At 38.1% G+C, this 19,772-nt stretch overlaps 1 protein-coding gene and 1 long non-coding RNA gene across 2 annotated transcripts; one reads left to right on the forward strand and one right to left on the reverse strand.

Moving 5' to 3' along the window:
• The first annotated feature begins 1,962 nt into the window (after window positions 1-1,962).
• Window positions 1,963-4,802, forward strand: LOC124273744 (haloacid dehalogenase-like hydrolase domain-containing protein 3). The gene is made up of 2 exons (XM_046709049.1): window positions 1,963-2,124; window positions 2,878-4,802. The coding sequence occupies exons 1-2, from the start codon at window positions 2,091-2,093 to the stop codon at window positions 3,648-3,650; spliced, it is 807 nt and encodes a 268-aa protein (XP_046565005.1). The 5' UTR covers window positions 1,963-2,090; the 3' UTR covers window positions 3,651-4,802.
• LOC124273755 lies at window positions 4,616-11,435 on the reverse strand. The gene is made up of 4 exons (XR_006897734.1): window positions 11,414-11,435; window positions 11,000-11,353; window positions 6,553-6,557; window positions 4,616-4,632 (listed from the first exon to the last, which is right to left on the reverse strand). It is a non-coding gene; the product is annotated as an uncharacterized LOC124273755 (long non-coding RNA).
• Window positions 11,436-19,772: the final 8,337 nt, after the last annotated feature.

Below are 19,772 nucleotides of genomic sequence, written 5' to 3' on the forward strand. Positions count from 1 at the left end.
GACTTTGGCAATTAGGTGCCTGACTCTGAGGGTGTGGGTTCAAATCCCAGATGGGATTCAACCCAACAACAGTACCAGAATCTGTACTTTACTGAGAAAGTGTAATCCCAAGTATTACATATGTTACATCTCATTATTGCAAGAATAAACTCTGCCGTCAAAAATATATTTTCCAACATATGTCCAATGATTCCATTGTAAATAATGTCAGATGATTCAAAATCTTGAAGATTATATCAATTTTAACTCATTGCCTTTGAGCAAGAACCACACTAGATCTAGCCTCTATGATTATCCCGGTGTCAGTGGTTTTCATTATTTCAACGATGCAATAATATCATTTTAAGTTTCTAATTTACAAAACTTGAGTGATAGAGGATTTAACATCCAAAACTGTGTTCCACAGGAGATATCGCTTGTGTGAGATCAAACGATATCTCCTAGATATCATTTTGACAGTAGATTTTGTACAATGCCCTGACAATGCTATGACATCGCTGCACTGCAAGTGTAATGGCAGTACCGTGTTGAGAGATGTACATATTTCATTGAAAATTAATGAAAAGTGATTTTGGATGATAAATAGAATCTCACCCTCGTGTCTTCTGATATCAAATATATCAACACTCGTTGATAAAAGTTAAAATATCCTCGGCAAGCCTCAGATATTTGTAACTTTATCAACTCGTGTTGATATAATTGATATCAGAAGACACTTGGGTGAGATTCTATATATATGCATCTATTTCATGCAAAAATATCAAGTGTTTATTACAAAAATAGCATTGATGACATTGTACCAGCGAAACTGTTGCCACTCTCCACATCAAGGGATTTTTTGATGATGAGCCACACTTTTCGCCCTGCTCTAGTGACTACAAGGAAGTGTTGTGTTTCTATTTATATATTGTCTGTCACTAGCACACGACTGATCTTACTGAAGTTTCGCTTGCTATTTTTTATTATATAGGTAATTGATTTTGCACCAGAAGTGGTATTAAGGATCTCAGGCAAATCATATTGATGTTTGTTTGCTTTTTATATAACTTAACTTCCAGATTTCCATTGTCAATAACAATTCTAACAACAGTGCCTGGGTATCAGCCCTACCGATGAAACAGGCCCGATGAAACAGGCCCGATGAAACTGCTGTGCACTCTGATTCTGCACATACTTCCCCGATACTATTAGCGCGAGCAATGCAATCATCAAAATCTCAAGAACGTCAAATTCAGCTCGTTTTGGGAAATATATTTTGAGTATCCTGAACCCTAAAATTAAGTAACCAAAGTCACTGAACCCATTAAATCTACGTTGACAGACCATACATTAATTTCAAAAACATTCAAATGCACAATTGGCAGATCGTGACAGGTTCTTCTGTAGCAATCCTGGATAAAACAAGTGTACCCAGATTTCTTTCAGAAAGTAGAATTTAACAAAACAGGTTTAACAAGTTTCTCGACAGCGGAACCGATCACCTGTCAGGGTGAGAGCCACGCAGTACCACGTAAACTTTGACAACTTTGGAGACTGAACAGAAATGATAAAACTGATAAACGAATTCCTCAATTGACTATACGTAATCGCATAGTGGGTAATTTATCATCAGTGATTATGCATATGCAGTAAATCATGGTCTAAACATGACTCGAATTCTACGTAAAATTTCGTCTACTTTGTGAAGTTGGTTTGTTAAGTGTCCGAAGTTGTAATTTAAACTTTAAGCAAAGGAGGGGGTAATTTTTATCATCTTCATGCAAATACCTTCTTACCTATGAGTTCAAACTGCAACAATTTAATCCACCAGCCACAAAACACGAAAATATATCATTTTCGAGTATCGAACGACGCCATGTTGTTTACCCGCCAGTTTCTGCGAGTCTGTGACAACAACGGGATATAACGTTCAATAAACAAATATTCCTAATTGTTTTATGACACAACACAGGTATTCTGGAAACAGAAAAATATATATAAACATGAATCAAAAGTTCAACGTATTTAGTACGTGGACGATAATCTATTTCCACAAATTGTTTTCGAGACTTCTAGGAAGTGCGACGTAATCCGGATGTAAACACTGGCACATGCTTGAACACGACTTTGTTGACATTTGTGAAGGTGACAGTAGATGTAAACATAAATCTTGAACCGGCATTCGGTTCGTGTATCAATACCGATTCACTGAAGTGTAAACGCGATCAATACGTTGGTACACTTAACTGGAAACATTAAATTTGGACCCCCACTTGTGATGAAAAAATTGACCAAAATATTGCCATGTGAATTTGTACAAGTTCATGTGCATCTTACATATTAAACACTAACCAAGCTTGTACTACAAGCTTGGGTAGTGTTTGATATGTAAGATGCACATGTATGTGGGAAATATATGAAGAGTAGGTCGATTTATACAGCATTATATATATACTTTATTTTAACATATTCATTTTTAACAGATGAAAACGGCAAAACAATATTGTGGTGAGGGATGTGACACAAACTTAACACGTATCTTACAACGAAATTTTACTTGAAAAGTGTTGTTAAAATTTAAAAGCCATGTTTTCGTTATTCTAATAAATTTGAAACTAATACAATATCTCTTTAAATAACATAAATAAATATATATGTATATGTACCAAACGTTCCTGCTTTATATAATGAAATATGTGTACATTATAAACAGATGGTTAACTAGAGATATAAAAATATCTATAAACATTATAATGAAATGTTTAATGCAGACAATCTGACAATTTTGGAAGATTTTATCAAAGTTTTTTTTTTTTTTAAACACCAGGTTTAAAATTCTTATAATTATGTCATTGTGGCCCTATGTTTGCTGAGATTTGGTTGTCATCTTGCCCCCAGGCTGGACCATGTCTAGATTTCGCCTGGTGACCTTGGATGTCACCAACACCCTCCTCAAGATAACTGGAAGTCCAGGGCACCAGTATGCTGCAGTGGCCGGTATCTATGGGGTCAAGGCCAAAGTCAGCGACATCAATACATCGTTCAAGTACAGATATCGGCAATACAGTGAGAGGTATCCCAACTTTGGTACAGCAGTTGGAATGTCTTCTTACAAATGGTGGACTGATTTGGTGAAAGACTGTTTCAAGTCAGTAGCCGATGCCAATGTTAATTCTCAAGTGCTGCCAGCAACCAATCAAGATGAAACACTGACTCAGATAGCCAATCATCTGTATCTCCACTTCTCCACAGCAAAAGCATGGGAGATTCTACCAGGAGCAGAAGCTCTTCTCCAGAGTCTTAAAGCTGATGGAGTCATGATTGGTGCTATTTCAAACTTCGATGGACGATTGGAAAAAATATTGTCCTGTCTTGCACTGAGGCACTACTTTGATTTTGTCACTCCATCGGCAAAAGTTGGGTACGAGAAACCAGACAGACGTATCTTCGAACATGCTTTGGCGTTGTCAAAGATTCCTGCGTCTGAATCTGTACATATTGGTGACAGCTATGAGAAAGATTATTTAGGTGCTGTTAATGTTGGTATGACAGGTTATCTTGTACATAAAGGAAGTGAGCCTTTTAAGAATATAGATCCTAAGTTTGTTGTTCAAGAGTTGGGTGATCTACCTGAGTGCCTTCGCGTTCGTACTATGTCCACTGAATTGTGATGAGTTTTCTCAGGTTTTTTGTTGAAGTGTGGAGTGTAGATGTTGTGTTGTAGCATTGACCTTCACCTTTGGAGGTAGATTTAAAACAAAACTGGAAGGTAGACTCCAAGGAGTACAAAATATTATGCTCATATTTTCAGCCCAGATTCATATTTTTGTCCTAATGTTTAGTTTGATGGAAGGGGGACAAAAGAAAGAAAATTGCTATGATGTCTTGTATCTTTCTGTCCCAACTTCTGTATTTATAGTCACTCACGACTCGTATTAAAAATTCATGACTCTTGCAAAGGCAAAAGACATTTAACTGAAAAATAGACTTGAATAAAGATTATTACATGTGCATTTTAAATTCTTACATGGTGAGTAATGTTAAATGACAATGAATATTAAATGCATGAAGTAACGTAATGTTCAAACAATATACATTTAACATTAATCTGGTGCTTCTGTCTGTTATTTACTTAATAATTTGACATGGAAGACATTCTCAGCTAACATATCAGTTTATATACATTTGAGATACTGAAATATTTATATACTTATTTGTGAACGTTCATGTTTTATTCGTCTAAGTAGTCATAATGTTGATAATATTGATTTTGTTATTGTTCAATTCCAATAGAAAAGACGTGTTCAGATTCACTCCCAATTTGTCTACAAATACACTGTGTCCTCCCATTTGGCACAAACTTGGAAATAGTAACCTGTATTTGCTGCAGCAGCTCTGTGTTTCCAAGGGAATGCTACACATGAAACAGCAATGCAATTTCTTCCCTTTCTAGCTCTTAGAAGTACTTCTCACTTCTACAGCTGGAGGGGTGGTGGGGTAGCCTAGTGGTTAAAGCGTTCGCTCGTCATACCGAAGACCCGGGTTTGATTCCCCATATGGGTACAATGTGTGAAGCTCATTTCTGGTGACCCCCGCCGTGATATTGCTGGAATATTGCTAAAAGCTGCATAAAAACAAACTCACTCACTCACTCTACCGCTGGAAAGTTGCTGATGCGACATAAAGCAATATTTATTACTTCTTTTGTTCCTACCAGTGACACGTTTAGCATTTGTAACTTATGACTGTGTTCATGTGATAATCAGGGTAATATTCTAATATATGTTTTCTCATGTTAGTGGTTATTAAAAAGTTATACGTATTGTTTCTGTTTTTCCTACTTTCTTAATATTTTTGGAAGGAGATACATGAAGCAAGAAATATTTAAAATCTCTCATGTTTGTGTTGAAGCAGTGGCAGAGTGAAAAGTGTGCATGTCAGTTGTAGTCAGAGTTACCTGGTTACAGTCCGTTTGAGACAAAATGATACCGATGAATTGCAATCTAACACAAAAACAAAGCGACATAAAAGAATCAAACCAACGCGGACTGCAATAAAAACAACAGACCAACTCTAGAAACAAATTGCATTATTTTTGTCACAAAAATAAAAATGTTGTTTAAGAAAGTGTCATCATTTATTTGTGCGTTTTCCCAGTTTGTTACAAGGGCGCAGTGGCAACTAAAGGAACAGCGCGAAAAGCGAGATGCACGTGCATTAGTGACGTCAGAGACATGTGATTACTGCTGATTGACAAAGTGAGAGAAAATGAAAGTCTATGATTTACAAAGTCTATGATTTTTTCAAGGATGAAAATGACAGGGGGTGACCCAAGTATGCAATTACGAAGTACATACAGCGCACTGCTTGTGCACCTGGGGTCTGTGTCATCTCGCCAGCTCAAAAAATTGTTGAGAACCCGTTAACGCACGTGCATCTCGCTTTCCGCACTGTTCCTTTAGTTGCAAATGCGCCCCTGTAACAAACTGGGAAAACGCACAAATAAATGATGACAGTTTTTTTAACAACTTTTTATTTTTGTGACACAAATTATGCAATTTTTTTCTAGAGTTGGTCTGTTGTTTTTATTGCAGTCCACGTTGGTTTGATTCTTTATGTCGATTTGTTTTTGTGTTAGATTGCAATTCATCGGTATCATTTTGCCTCAAATGGACTGTAAGTGGTTCCTTGAGGTTCACTTCCAGAATAGGATCCCATAATCCTTTAAAATTAAAAATTAGATTTGTCTGACTACTCTATTTTGAACACTGTTAGCAATTATGCAACTGTTTCGTGAAATGTCAAGATTTGATAAAATATATCGATAAGTTGAGTAGCTTGCATATCAACAGACAAAGTTCTTGAAAAACACTTAGAAGTTGGATGAACATGAATACATTTCAAGTTTTATGAATATCTTCTTTTTTCTTTACTTAACGTTTCAGACCTAATTCTTGTTCCTTTATCTGGTGAATGCTGAGAATGCACAGAGGTAGTATACTCTTAAATAAAAGTAGGGGTACATGAACTTTCAGTTTGGATAGGAAGTATAAGTGTTAACAAACTTTTCAAAGACAGACATCTTATGTAGCACCACCATTTCTCTTTATAACCACCCCTAAACACAACGCATGGGATGCACGTGCACAACACAGTAGTCCCATACACGTGCATGGAGTTTCATTCTTGATTTCGACTGTCAATAAATCAAAGTAGACCATTAATTTTGACGATCATTTTGCATCACACAGTTGTTAGTGTTTGTTTCTAGCCGTTTTTCCTTTGTTTGAAAATGAAAATTGTACACATGCAAATTTCACGTCATAAACTACTCATCTTTCAAGAGTGATTACTGTACAAACAACACCATGGTGATGAGGAAGTGTGGTTAGGTCCAGTAAGTCTGACCTTTGGATGGGTGTGAAAACAAACTGGTCAGTTTGCAAGAGTATTTCGTTAAGGGACTGTTCATAATTTATGGCTGCGGAGGTGATGATGATTTTTATGGAGAAGCATGTATAATGTGAGTGCCCCCCCCTCTCAAAAAAAATAATTATGTACATAGTAAGTGACCCCTCCTGCATGTAATGTATAAAATCAATTACCCCCCTTCCCCTTCCCATGTTTATTAAGCATAATTTATTATTATTTTTATGTACAAATTGATGACCCCCACCCCCAGAACAAAATGAGTGACACACACACACACCCACCCCCTTAAAATCATCATCATAATGCATGCACGCACACATGCACGCACCCCTGAAGAAGGATCATGCTGTAAAATGTCATTTTTATTTGTGCATTCATTGGGGCAGTAATTTCTAAAACATGATGCATACACAAAAAGCAACTTTTAATTAGACATTCTTGATAAATTTATCATGTTGTGAATGTGTAGCTGTCTTTAAATAACAGGGTGGTTGGGTAGTCTAGTGGTTAAGGGAGGGCGGTGGGGTAGCCTAGTGGTTAAAGCATTGGCTCGTCACGCCGAAGACCCGGGTTCGATTCCCCACATGGGCACAATGTGTTAAGCCCATTTCTGGTGTCCCCCGCCGTGATATTGCTGGAATATTGCTAAAAGCGGCGTAAAACTAAACTCAGTCAGTCAGTCAGTCAGTCAGTGGTTAAGGAGTTCGCTCTTCATTCCAAAGACCCGGGTTCCATTCCCCACATGGGTACAATGTGTGAAGCCCATTTCTGGTGTCCCCCGCCGTAATATTGATGGAATATTGCTAAAAGTGGCGTTAAACTAAACTCACTCACTTTCAATAACATGCCATACAATACATAATCTAACATTATTTACATATTAAGTTTATAGCACTACAAATAACCATTTTCTTTTGAACATCATTGATCATTTTACTTAATTTAAATAACTATGTAATATCTTCCCAGAGATTCTCGCAATTTACCTAACTTAGTTCTATTGTATATGCCATGCCTTGCTGATATCTTAACATCACAACAGCTACTAAATTTTAAACTGAGTTTATTTGCCTTCAACGATTCTTTGTAAATTGTCACACATTATATACAGTCTCAATAGATTTCCATTATGTTTTGTACCCAGTGCATGTGTACCTCACTATCTATGTACATATAATTGTATTATTGTTAGGGAGCTGCATTGATATAAACATCTTTATGCGTCTTTGCCAGTCCTATTTTGATTACTGTTTAAACCATGCATTAAAATATCCATTGTATTAATATATATATTAAAGTGATCTTTATATTAGGCTATGAGCAATACACAATATATTCAACATTGATTTGCATTTACAATTTTATCTTTTTAAAAATAATCATTATTTTGGTACTGTCGAAAAGATTTACCTTGACTTCGTACTACCATGTACAGGTCCGTGGTTGTGGTCTCCAGGTATTTTAGAAATTATGTCGTTCTCTGTTGAGACTGTTGATCTGAAGTCTTTCTGAATTCATCTCCACAAGATCCACCATTCTCCCATTTTCCTTTGCTCACAATGAAAACATAACCAATTACACAAAGGTATCTTCCACCACGAGAAGCAGGAAGACACTTGTAGTCTAATTGTACATGTGACATAACTGAAGTTCTGGAAATGATGATGAAAACTGTGAGTTCTAGGGGCGTAGTTACCATTATAAATAAAAGCCCAGGCTTACACAGGATTTTTGCTTTGAAAGTTGGACAAGCTCTCAATACTATCTAAATATAAAGCTTTGCAACCCATCTGGCTTACACGAAAAAACATGGCTTGCTACGCGCCTGAGTTCCAATATTCTTAAAGCACGTTTATGTACGAAGTTGAATAAGTCACTACTAATAAATTGAATTAATGTTCATGTTATTTATCAAAGTCATGGAGTGAACTCTCTCACTAGCATGGATTCTTCGAATCCCCACATGGGCACAATGTGTGAAGCCCATTTCTGGTGTTCCCCGCCGTGATGTTGCTGGAATATTGCTAAAAGCGGCGTAAAACCAAACTCAGTCAGTCAACATGGATTCACTCACATTCTGGTACACGCGTTTCATTTTTCGTTTCCAGAGTGGACACATTTAACATTTTGTAGAAAACCAGTGTCTTAATCACTTGAAACAACACTGTTGTCACAACATCTAATGTCAAAGGTTTTTACTTCAACCCAAAGGTCTAACTTACAGGATACCCGGAAGTGCAAGTGGTGATGCACTCTCAAAGCATTCAACGTTATCATAACATTGATTGACTCCGATATATCTCCCAATTGTTTCAATCGTAAATTGAAAATGAAGTACCCCTACTGTTTTTTAAGCGTATATACGGTAAAAATAATGTTAACACAAGACAAGGTGGGAGAATGTATAATGATAACAATTTAATTACAAAACTGGGGGGTGGGACTTTAATGTACTGGGATAAAACTGCAGAGATGAAGATGATGACAGTAGCCTTTATACAAAGTAAGACGAAACCATTGATTATAGCATAATGGAGTATACACTGGGAAGGCAGATGCCTTGGTCTCAGTTAATGGTGGGTTATATTAGTACATGTATTGAACAGAATATTATGGCCATGCACTTTTCTTTAAGTATCAAATGTTTGAGTGTCTTGTTAAAGGGCCACTGTCTTTATATCAAAGAGTGGTTGGGATTATATTTTACCAAAGTGATAGTTGTTTATTTATCAAGATTAGAAATGCATATATTGTGTAACTTAATCATATTTATTAATGTGGTTAAAGTTGAAATGATAAATGATCTTGATACTGAATGTGAGGTTATATTTGTTTCGTTGATGCTGGTACATGGCCAGTATGAAATAAGTTTATATTGAATTTACCAGTGTTTTACTGGCATTGTTTTCTTTTAGTTTCAAATTTTATATTGTCGACAGATCTGTGCACCAGTATTATTAGAACGTATGTCTTCAGTATTTATCGTTAAAAGCACTGCCGGAATAGCAGGTTAACTGTAAAAGATATGAAAGAATCGGGTTATCCTTGCGTTTTGAGTGATACGTTATCTCTTATCATTCATGTCACCCTCACTTGTCCAGGCTGTGCTGTCATCTTGTGTAGAGTTGTGTCCCTTGGGTACAACAGGACACTGTGATCTTACGATCAAATCCTGGTTTGCCTAAGTGTATGGCCTGAAGACTGTTTTGAATTACATTTTAGGTCAGAAATATCTTTTCCTTATTGTTCAGACAACTAAGGAAGGTATCTTTTCTGGTAGGCGTTCTTTTTTTTCAAATGTTGCACAAAAACAGAGTCATACACTCATGATGTTGCCATATTTTAGTTAAGTTGAGATTGTGGGTCTCTTTGTATTGACTCCAAATTGACTCCAAATGAAATTATTGTAGTGACTTAGTCTCTGGTATTTTCAAAATAGAACAGAGATATGAGTCTCATGATTACTGAGGATGTGTTTAGGTGAGGAATGGGAACATGGTATTCATTTTCTCTGCTTGTAATTAATCTCAGCTGAAGTTGTGCAATATTTTGTAGTGTTTTTTGTATGACATTTGTCTTGTATATTGTGAAAATATTTACTGTAATGCTGGTATATGTTATAGTAATATCATATTGTTTGCTTTTCTTAGTATGTTTTAAGAGCTGGAGGGACAGTGGGGTAGCCTAGTGGTTAAAGCGTTTGCTCGTCACGCCGAAGGTCAGGGTTCGATTCCCCACATGGGTACAATGTGTGAAGCCCATTTCTGGTGCCCCCCCCTGTGATATTGCTGGAATATTGCTAAAAGTAACATAAAACTAAAACTCTCTCATCTAACAGGTGGCCATGTTGATGCTATTTACCTGATGAGTTGCTTCCCTTGGTTTTGCCAGGATCAGGTGTATCGGTTGCCCCTAGTATGACAACAGTTTACCCACAGTCATACCAGTTTAGAGACACACATGAAATAGTGTTTAATCTGTAAAATTATGTAAGCTCTCAACTTGGGTCACTGCAAACACATAATGAGTTCATATTGATACGACCCGTGAAGATCCGGGTTAGAATATTGGCCTTCAGTAACCCATGCTTGTCGTAAGAGGTGACTAACGGGATCGGGTGGTCAGACTCGCTGACTTGGTTGACACATGTCATCGGTTCCCAATTGCGCAGATCGATGCTCATGCTGTTGATCACTGGATTGTCTGGTCCAGACTCGATTATTTACAGACTGCCGCCATATAACTAGAAAATTGCTGAGTGCGGCATAAAACTCAACTCACTCACTCACTCATATTGATACATATCATGAATATTTACAATAAGAAGTCTCCAGTTTATGTATTATTTATTATATTCAGTTTAGCAAAAACAAAATAAATTCTTTAAAATGTTTTGACCAATTTGACAGTGTTAATTTTTAAGGCAATGACCACTGACCACATTTCTGGCAAATTAAATATATGTGTGTTGAATATTATCAGCCTGACTTGATTATTCCAATTTACCTATTTTGCTTTGCTGAATACCCAAATTCAATTTAATGTTTTATGTACTTATGCCTGAGATGTTCGTAAGCTCCATGAATACACAAATAATGCATTATGGTGCAATTCATTTCTTGATATGGCCAAATATGCTCCGGAAAATCAATATTGATTATGTTCACCTAACATGTGTCTTGCATATTTGAATTTCTGACTGTATGGTATACATAGGGGGCCGAACCATCTGTGACGCCACAAAACACTGTACAGAGTAGCTCCCCTTAGTAGTGGTAGGATCCTGTTATCATGGGTTCAGATACCAATATGCTCTGATTATGACTTGACTTGTGTCTAGTTTGTGTCAGCAGCTAATCATGACTTTTGATTCTCAAAAGCGGAAGAGGTCTAAAACTTGTGTCACTCCCAGTTTCTACCTCAAGCTGACATGGTGTGAAACCTGTAAAATTAAAACTTGCGTCACTCCCAGTTTGTACCTCAAGCTGACTTGGTGTGAAACCAGTAAAATTATAAATTTGTGTCTATGCTTGAGACTCACTTGAGGCTTTTGTTCAGCATCAAGTTCTCAGGTTATTACACAACTGAAATTATGTTCAAATGTGCAACCCACCTCCCTCATTTAATTAAGTGAAGAGTTATTGGCCTTGCATTGAGCAGGATAATGTTGGTTATAGTGTACTGAAGGAATATAAAAGATGGGCCTGCCTTGGTGTTTGTACTGTTGATCATGTTCCAAATAGAAATAGCATAATATATTCATGTTCTCATGTGTATATAGTTTGTTATCTTTTAGACAATGTGTTCTGGTATATTCAAGCTATTAAAGTATATTTAGAAGTTACATATGATGTGTCTTTGTATTGTTCATGAAACCCGCCACTCACATCTTCCCAGGAAAGGAGTTTGACATACATTGTACTTGCAGAACTGGACTAAAATTTATGTGTTCTGTTTTAACTGGGCTAATAATTCTGTGCATACTCCAGTAGAACATTGTGTAACTAAATCTTGGTTGATAACCAGGCAGCCATGTAATAATCGGTTGAAGATCTGTGTTAGAGTTGGTCTCCAGCAATCCATGCTTGCCACAAAAGGCGACTATGCTTGTCGTAAGAGGCGACTAACGGGATCGGGTGGTCAGGCTCGCTGACTTGGTTGACACATGTCATCGGTTCCCAATTGCGCAGATCGATGCTCATGCTGTTGATCACTGGATTGTCTGGTCCAGACTCGATCATTTACAGACCGCCGCCATATAGCTGGAATATTGCTGAGTGCGGCGTAATACTTAACTCACTCACTCACTATGCTTGTGGTATAACGAGGTCGGTTGGTATAACGGGATCGGGTGGTCAGACATGGTCAAGGTGTCAACCAAGTTGTGTAGATCGATGATCATGTTGTCAACCACTGGGGATATGATTGATGCACACACACACACACACACACACACACACACACACACACACACACACACACACACACACACACACACACCTCCCTTTCTCAATAAGCTGTATCCGCCCCTGTAACCACAGTTGTGGATGATGATTAAGTAGCAAGTGACCCGTGAAGATCCCGGTTTGAATTGATCTTCAGCAACCCATGCTCGTCGTAAAAGGCAACTAACGGGATCGGGTGGTCAGGCTCGCTGACTTGGTTGACATAAATATCATCGTATCCCAATTGCGTAGATCGATGCTCATGCTGTTGATCACTGGATTGTCTGGCCCAGACTCGATTATTAAGAGATGGCCTCCATGTATAGACCATCCGCGGATACAGCGGATACTTTTGAGAAAGGGGTAGGGGTGCACACTTCATTTTCAACCGTTTTCAGTGGTCATTTAATAAACTTTTAGGACGAAAAGGGGGGTGCGCACCCCTGCAGCCCCCTCTAGATCCCCCTATGTAGACTGAATATTGCGTTGAGTGCGGCGTTAAACAACAAACACACTTTAAAACACGCGTAGAAGCTCTATGCTTTCAACAAACACACAAACATCGAAATTGTGCCCAGTGCATTAGCATCCACGTTCATTGTGAATAACGATGTTTTCTTGAATACCTATTGAAAGATTATTATTTAAATTTATCATAAGCTAAATTTTCAGTGAACTATATACAAACACAGTTTCATTTTTTTCATTAATGTATATCTTCATATAAAACTAATTGATTTGGATATTGACTTTCTATTTTCATTATTTGGCGGTGTTTTAGAGTAGTTAAACAAAGAAAACTGATTTAGTCTCGGTCATTAAATATTTATTTTCAGTTTCATTAAGATCATATGTTTCCTTTCACTACGGCTAAACAAAGATGAGTGGACTTCCGATGGCAAGTGACGTCAAAAGCTTTCTGGAGATTTGACGTCACTCCAATATCTTACCACCAATGTTCAAAATACATTGATAAGCCACATCAGCCCCAGAGGGTTTGATAGGAGCGTGATTATACCGCCATCTTACCGCCTCGGAGTTTCCAGAGTGTAATGATCATTACAATACAATGCTAGCCTTGTTGTAACTTGAGATGTAATGTGAGTTGAGAAGCAATAGCCCCCGGTAGTATACATAATGGGGATACGGGCTCAACCCCCATTAATAAACCATTTGGTATGCTATTAGCCTATAGCCATATGTGCCTTTCTTGCACTTTGCATCTCAAACAAACAGATTAACTATATCTGATTTTATGTAACACTGGCATACAACCTTGAAGTTTACTTTCTTCGACAAACATTGTGCCATTCTTGAACCGGGTTCTACCAGCCGGAGATAGAGTATATCTGATTTTATACAGCAGTTTTATTTAATATTGTATATCTGTACAGCCATAGAATTACTTCATTACACTTTCAATGTCCATCTCCTTGAACTTTGTTATGAAGCCTGTACAACAAGCTGATGACTGTCTATACCCATGTGATTGTACCTATTATGCTGGAATTAAAACAAAACAAAACAAAAAATAAACAAGCCCTTATATAGATAACAAAAAGATACGAGAAAATTATCCACGAAGGCAGATGATGCTGAATTCAGCTCCTTTAGCCCTTTCCAGATCATTCTATAATATTCTGTGGATCAGAACACGCCGGAAGCTTCTAGAACTCTGTCTAAATATATAGGAAGTCCAACTATACTTCCAATCAGAAGTTAATACTCAGTTAAAGCACTCGCTATATGTTATGTGCATATATATGGTTACATCGAAAAATAATTTCTCCACTAACTTGGGGGAACCAAATGCAAACCTTATGTAGATGAATTGCTGAAAGGCATATGCAAATATCGTGCATGTGAACAGCTGCGTTTTCGTGTAAAGTTTTGTTAAGAATTTGCCAATTTTCACTGAGTCTCATCATGAACTCATGACAACTATCTTTTCAACGTTACGAATTTGTTTTACACTACATCCCGTCATTTGTAAACTGCCTTTAAACAGTATTGAATATTTGCAAAATCTAGTTTAGAACAGTTGACTGAAGTACGTGGCTACATTTACACTAATGAGTCTAAACTTTTGATGGGTAGTATATATATAGCACAAGATTGCCCTTTACTGAATCCACAGGTACAATGTAACAGATGAAACAGGGTTAACACTGCCTCATAATAGCATTCACAATACATCAACATCATCATCATCATCATCGCTGTAGGTACATATGCACGCTAATTAAGATTGTTTGCAGTGAAAACGTACCGATGAATTCACTTTAAACAAAAATGTAAATCGAATACAGTGAAATTAAGATTGCGAATCCTCATTAAATCTTAGATTTTTATTTAACTTAGGAAGAAAGTTGTTTAACAAACGATCACTGTTTCAAATCGCTTATATTGGTTTGTATTACAAGGGTGTAAGCGCAGTAGTTGGAACAGTGAAACAAATGCACGTGATGAGCGTTAACTTAGACCAACCCTCCTTGTTCTCGGTGTTTCATTTAATGTGAATACCCCCCTTGTAATACAAACCAATAATATCGATTTGAAACTATGATCATTTGTTAAACAACTTTTATCCTAAATTGAATAAAAATCTGAGATTTAAATTTTGAAATGGTAAAATTATGAGGATTCGCAATCTTAATTTCTCTTTATTTGATTTACATTTTTGTTTAAAGTGAAATTCATCGGTACGTTTTCACCGCAAAAGACTATAGAGACTTAAAATGCGGCATTCAACTAGGGCTGGAACAGGATACCCGGGACGGGTGGGTAATGAGTTGGCCCCGGGTACCCATCTCAATACCCGGACCCATTATGATCATGTGACTAATAGATTAAACAATGTAATATGTTATTCTTACATGATCAAAAGGTTGTATTGTCTTTGAAGATTTAGACATAATTCACAGTTACTTCTTTTGAATATAACACATGGTTAAGGTATTGCAAAACTCGAAATTTTAGCCTCCAAATACATTGCCATTTCTTGCAAATTTGATGTCAGGTATCCGGGTAGGGTAATAGGGATGGGGTACTCGGGTAGAAAATTTGGACTCGTCCCAGCTCTACTTTCAACATTTGTCGGGTATACATCGCGTAGGAAGTGTCCGCTTTGAGTGGTAGGTCGATGTTGTTGATTCTGAAATCAGCTTCTTGTAGCCCCTTCCAGATCATTCTGTAATACTCTGTGGGTCAGAACAAGTGGAAGCCTCTTGAACTCTGTCTCAATATAGCACACCACGGCCTCTTGCTGATTCAACAGGTACAATGTGTAACATCGCACTCCTGTCAAAACCGTGTATCTGACTTTAAAAATGTTTTGAGATAATCGAGAAAAAGTTTCATTTTTTATGTGCAAACTTAACACAATGAGTTTTCAACCATAACTTTGCATCATTATTTGCAGTGAAACCAAACATGTTTGGCATCTTAATTCCAAGGGGGTTAGTCCTGGATGAAAAATATGAGGTTTTGCACCAAGTCTATTGTTAAATAGAATGTTTTGAAAAACAGGTAATTTCACTTAGATGTATTCAAATAACAATTTAACAGGAAGAAGAGATGGTCTGGTGTGTGTTCGACTAGCCAGAATCATTATTGCATTATCAAATACAATGTTTAAACAAGAAAAAAAGATCATTTTATGGCCCAAGGCCGATTTGCATGACATGTTCTATCGGTGTAAGAAAATACTAAATGGACCACTTATTCATGACTGCTGTACCGTGATTAGTTGTGGGCCCTATTCATAAATCCATCTCATTTACAGTATCGTCTCTAAAGACGTCTCACACAACGGGGCCCTGTACCAGATACTGACCATACAGTCAAACTCCTTAAAATGAGCAAACATTGTTACAAAACCGTTGTAACATAAATATGAAGAATGGAACGAACTGTAACACATGTTCTGTATCACCTCTGGGCACTATCTCAGCAAACTATTGGGCACAACCCTGTACGTGTATGTAGACACCTTCCCCAAAGTCTGTTGACTGATAGAACAAATAGGAATGAACTGTTAGGACATATGGTCCAGTCACCATATTTCAACAGTGATAAGCCTCTCATAATTATATCGGCCTCTGACAAACTACTTAACATGAATAAACACCCGTGACACGCCTTTGTAACTTAACTATTTGTAACATAAAACAGGTTCCCTCTTCCAGGGCTACATCCTGAAGTATGAACATATTACAATATCAACTTAGAGCATACAGTCTGACAGTACAGACATTGTCTGTAATACGTCATGTGTCTCGCTCTTACAGTTTTGTGATTTGTGTGAGATTGTTATTTCTCAAGAGTAGGAAGAGCAGCATTATAGAACAGATGCTAATCGGATGGCATAACAAATTTGAGTTCCTGAAGATGTTTGTACTTTGCTTCCTTCATGTTCAGTGGTTGTAAAACACCTTTGTGATTGTTCTCCCTGCTCCCCTGTCTGTGGTCTACGAGGTAGATCTTGCCAGTCATCAGTGTGATTCGGCATGAACAAAATCACGCCTTGACTTCAGTATTTGATGTCAGTGACTTGTGGATCTCCATCTTTGTTACTGGGTCTGATAGAAGTTTAAGTGAAACAAAGAGAGGAGTCTTTGACGAATTCATACATAGGAGACTAGTCTTCATAGGGCTTGCTATCACTTACCATTTTAAAAACATCAACATAATTAGCTGGGGTAGACCTGTGCGGCATAGCTTGCTCGATGACATTGTGAACTGAGTGCCACTCCATGTGAGTGTGATCTTCTCCAAGGTACTTCTGGGAGATAGTCACTTGCTTCTCAGATGCTGGGCTCAACAATGCGTTGGCCAGAGTTGCATTTCTGATAGTCACTTGCTTCTCAGATGCTGGGCTCAACAATGCGTTGGCCAGAGTTGCATTTCTGATAGTCACTTGCTTCTCAGATGCTGGGCTCAACAATGCGTTGGCCAGAGTTGCATTTCTGATAGTCACTTGCTTCTCAGATGCTGGGCTCAACAATGGCCAGAGTTGCATTTCTGATAGTCACTTGCTTCTCAGATGCTAGGCTCAACATTGGCCAGAGTTGCATTTCTGATGGTCACTTGCTTCTCAGATGCTGGGCTCAACATTGGCCAGAGTTGCATTTCTGATAGTCACTTGCTTCTCAGATGCTAGGCTCAACATTGGCCAGAGTTGCATTTCTGATAGTCACTTGCTTCTCAGATGCTTGGCTCAACATTGGCCAGAGTTGCATTTCTGATAGTCCCTTGCTTCTCAGATGCTTGGCTCAACATTGGCCAGAGTTGCATTTCTGATAGTCCCTTGCTTCTCAGATGCTGGGCTCAACATTGGCCAGAGTTGCATTTCTGATAGTCCCTTGCTTCTCAGATGCTAGGCTCAACATTGGCCAGAGTTGCATTTCTGATAGTCCCTTGCTTCTCAGATGCTGGGCTCAACATTGGCCAGAGTTGCATTTCTACTTTGATATGAATAATAACAACGAGGGTACTTTTACCGCGCAATACTCTACACCACAAAGGGGCATGCTCAAAGCGCGTACAAACACCACAACATTATTACCCCCGATAACCCAAGCTGCCTGTTAGGCGCTAGAAGGTTATAGTCATATGATATGTCCCACCGGGTACCCATTTTCTGCTGGGTGAACAGAGGCAGTTTTGAACAATCTCACTTGCCTAAGATGAGACCACATGTATCACATGTGTTTCGTTGTGGGAAACTCAAAATCAAAGATGGTAAAGTTGTGACAGGCCAACTTGGTTTTATGCTACAATACCCTGCCATTCAGTGATGGAGCAATCAACACAGCTGGTAGATCCATAGTGACACCTTCACCTTTGATTGCTTCCTGTTTGTAAGATTCCGTTTCAGTTCTGGCTCCTTCCTTGTGCTTCACATGACTTGTAAAACGTCATCAGATACACCGCCTGCTTTATGACCCCACACACATATAACTCATTGATCTTTTTGGGCCTGAAGAATTCAGTGTTTGTATTGCGACACTCATCTGCAATGCTAGTCGGCTCAAGGCTGTAGTTTCATGTCCTACTTGTGACTAACATCTGTCACTGACCGAATGCTGGATTCCAGAAACAGTTGATTTACCTGAATGTCTGCAATAACGGGAAGGCAGTTCCGGTTTTAGATACAACACAAGTATCAAGGATCAAATGTTATACCGTAGAGGTGCTAAAGACGTGGTCAGTTATCTAGATTCTTCAAATTCTTCAGATTCTTCTTGTTTTATATTTATTTTACAGTTTTTAATGAATTTCATAACATAGGTGGTATTTCGAGCACTATACCACTGTAGTAATGTGAATAAGCATCGAAACACATCCTTACACAATGGTAGCGCTGAAACTGACGAGGTTTTGCACGTCAATGTTTTCCTGAACCAGTTTAGAGATCGCTGTATATGTATTTTTCAACAAGAATGGCACTCGAGGCTAGAAGAAAGCTCCCGTTTTGATTGTTACAGACAGTTTAAGTCCCTTTTAGAACCAGAAAGATATTTATCCCTCGTGACTACAAAGAATCTGAGACTGCTACTTGTAAAATTTAGATTGGGGCTATTAGATTTAAAAGTAAATGAAGGAAGAAGACTATCCATTGATAGAAATTATAGATCATGTCCATTTTGTAACAAAGGCACTGAAGACGAATTACGTTTTCTTGTTGAATGTCCAGCCTATGATAAAATCCGTTCTGATTATTTCCGTAACTGTATTACAATCAGAAGTAATAATGCAGCATTTTACAAAATTGTTTCCTCATGCGATGTCTCCATTTTAAAAAGATTATCACTGTATATCCATCATGCTATTATGTTAAGAAAACAATTGTTATCGTCCGTCCATCCACCCTTCAGTCCATTAACCCATCCATCCATCCTTCAGTCCAGTCCGTCCAACCCTCCATCCTTCAGTCCATTCCTTCCGTCCATCCATCCCTCAGTCCATTAACCCATCCATCCTTCAGTCCATTAACCCTCATCCATCCGTCCATCCTTCAGTCCATTAACCCTCCATCCATCCATCCATCCTTCAGTCCATTAACCCCTCCGTCCATCCATCCTTCAGTCCATTAACCCCTTCTCCGTCCATCCATCCTTCAGTCCATTACCCCCTCCATCCATCCATCCATCCTTCAGTCCAAAAACCCTCATCCATCCATCCATCCATCCTTCAGTCCATTAACCCCTCCATCCATCCATCACCCATCCGTCCATCCATAAGTCCATCCATCCATCCGTCGTCTGTCCGTCCGTCCGTCCATCCCATCCATCCATCCATCCTTCCGTCCATTAATCCCTCCATCCATATAACCATCAGTCCAATAATGTTCCCCTCCCTCCATCCATCCACCTTGCACTCATCTATCCGATCACCCTTAAAACCTATTCTCCA

Source organism: Haliotis rubra, unplaced genomic scaffold (genome assembly GCF_003918875.1).
Source record: "Haliotis rubra isolate DU_JTF1 unplaced genomic scaffold, ASM391887v1 Scf1037, whole genome shotgun sequence".
In the NCBI taxonomy this organism is placed as follows: domain Eukaryota; kingdom Metazoa; phylum Mollusca; class Gastropoda; order Lepetellida; family Haliotidae; genus Haliotis; species Haliotis rubra.

Excerpts from the sequence above, each read along its gene's own strand:
- LOC124273744 (XM_046709049.1), top strand. The coding sequence starts at position 2,091 with ATGCTTGAACACGACTTTGTTGACATTTGTGAAG. Across the intron at positions 2,125-2,877 it reads CTTTGTTGACATTTGTGAAG|GCTGGACCATGTCTAGATTT; the intron begins GTGACAGTAGAT and ends TCTTGCCCCCAG.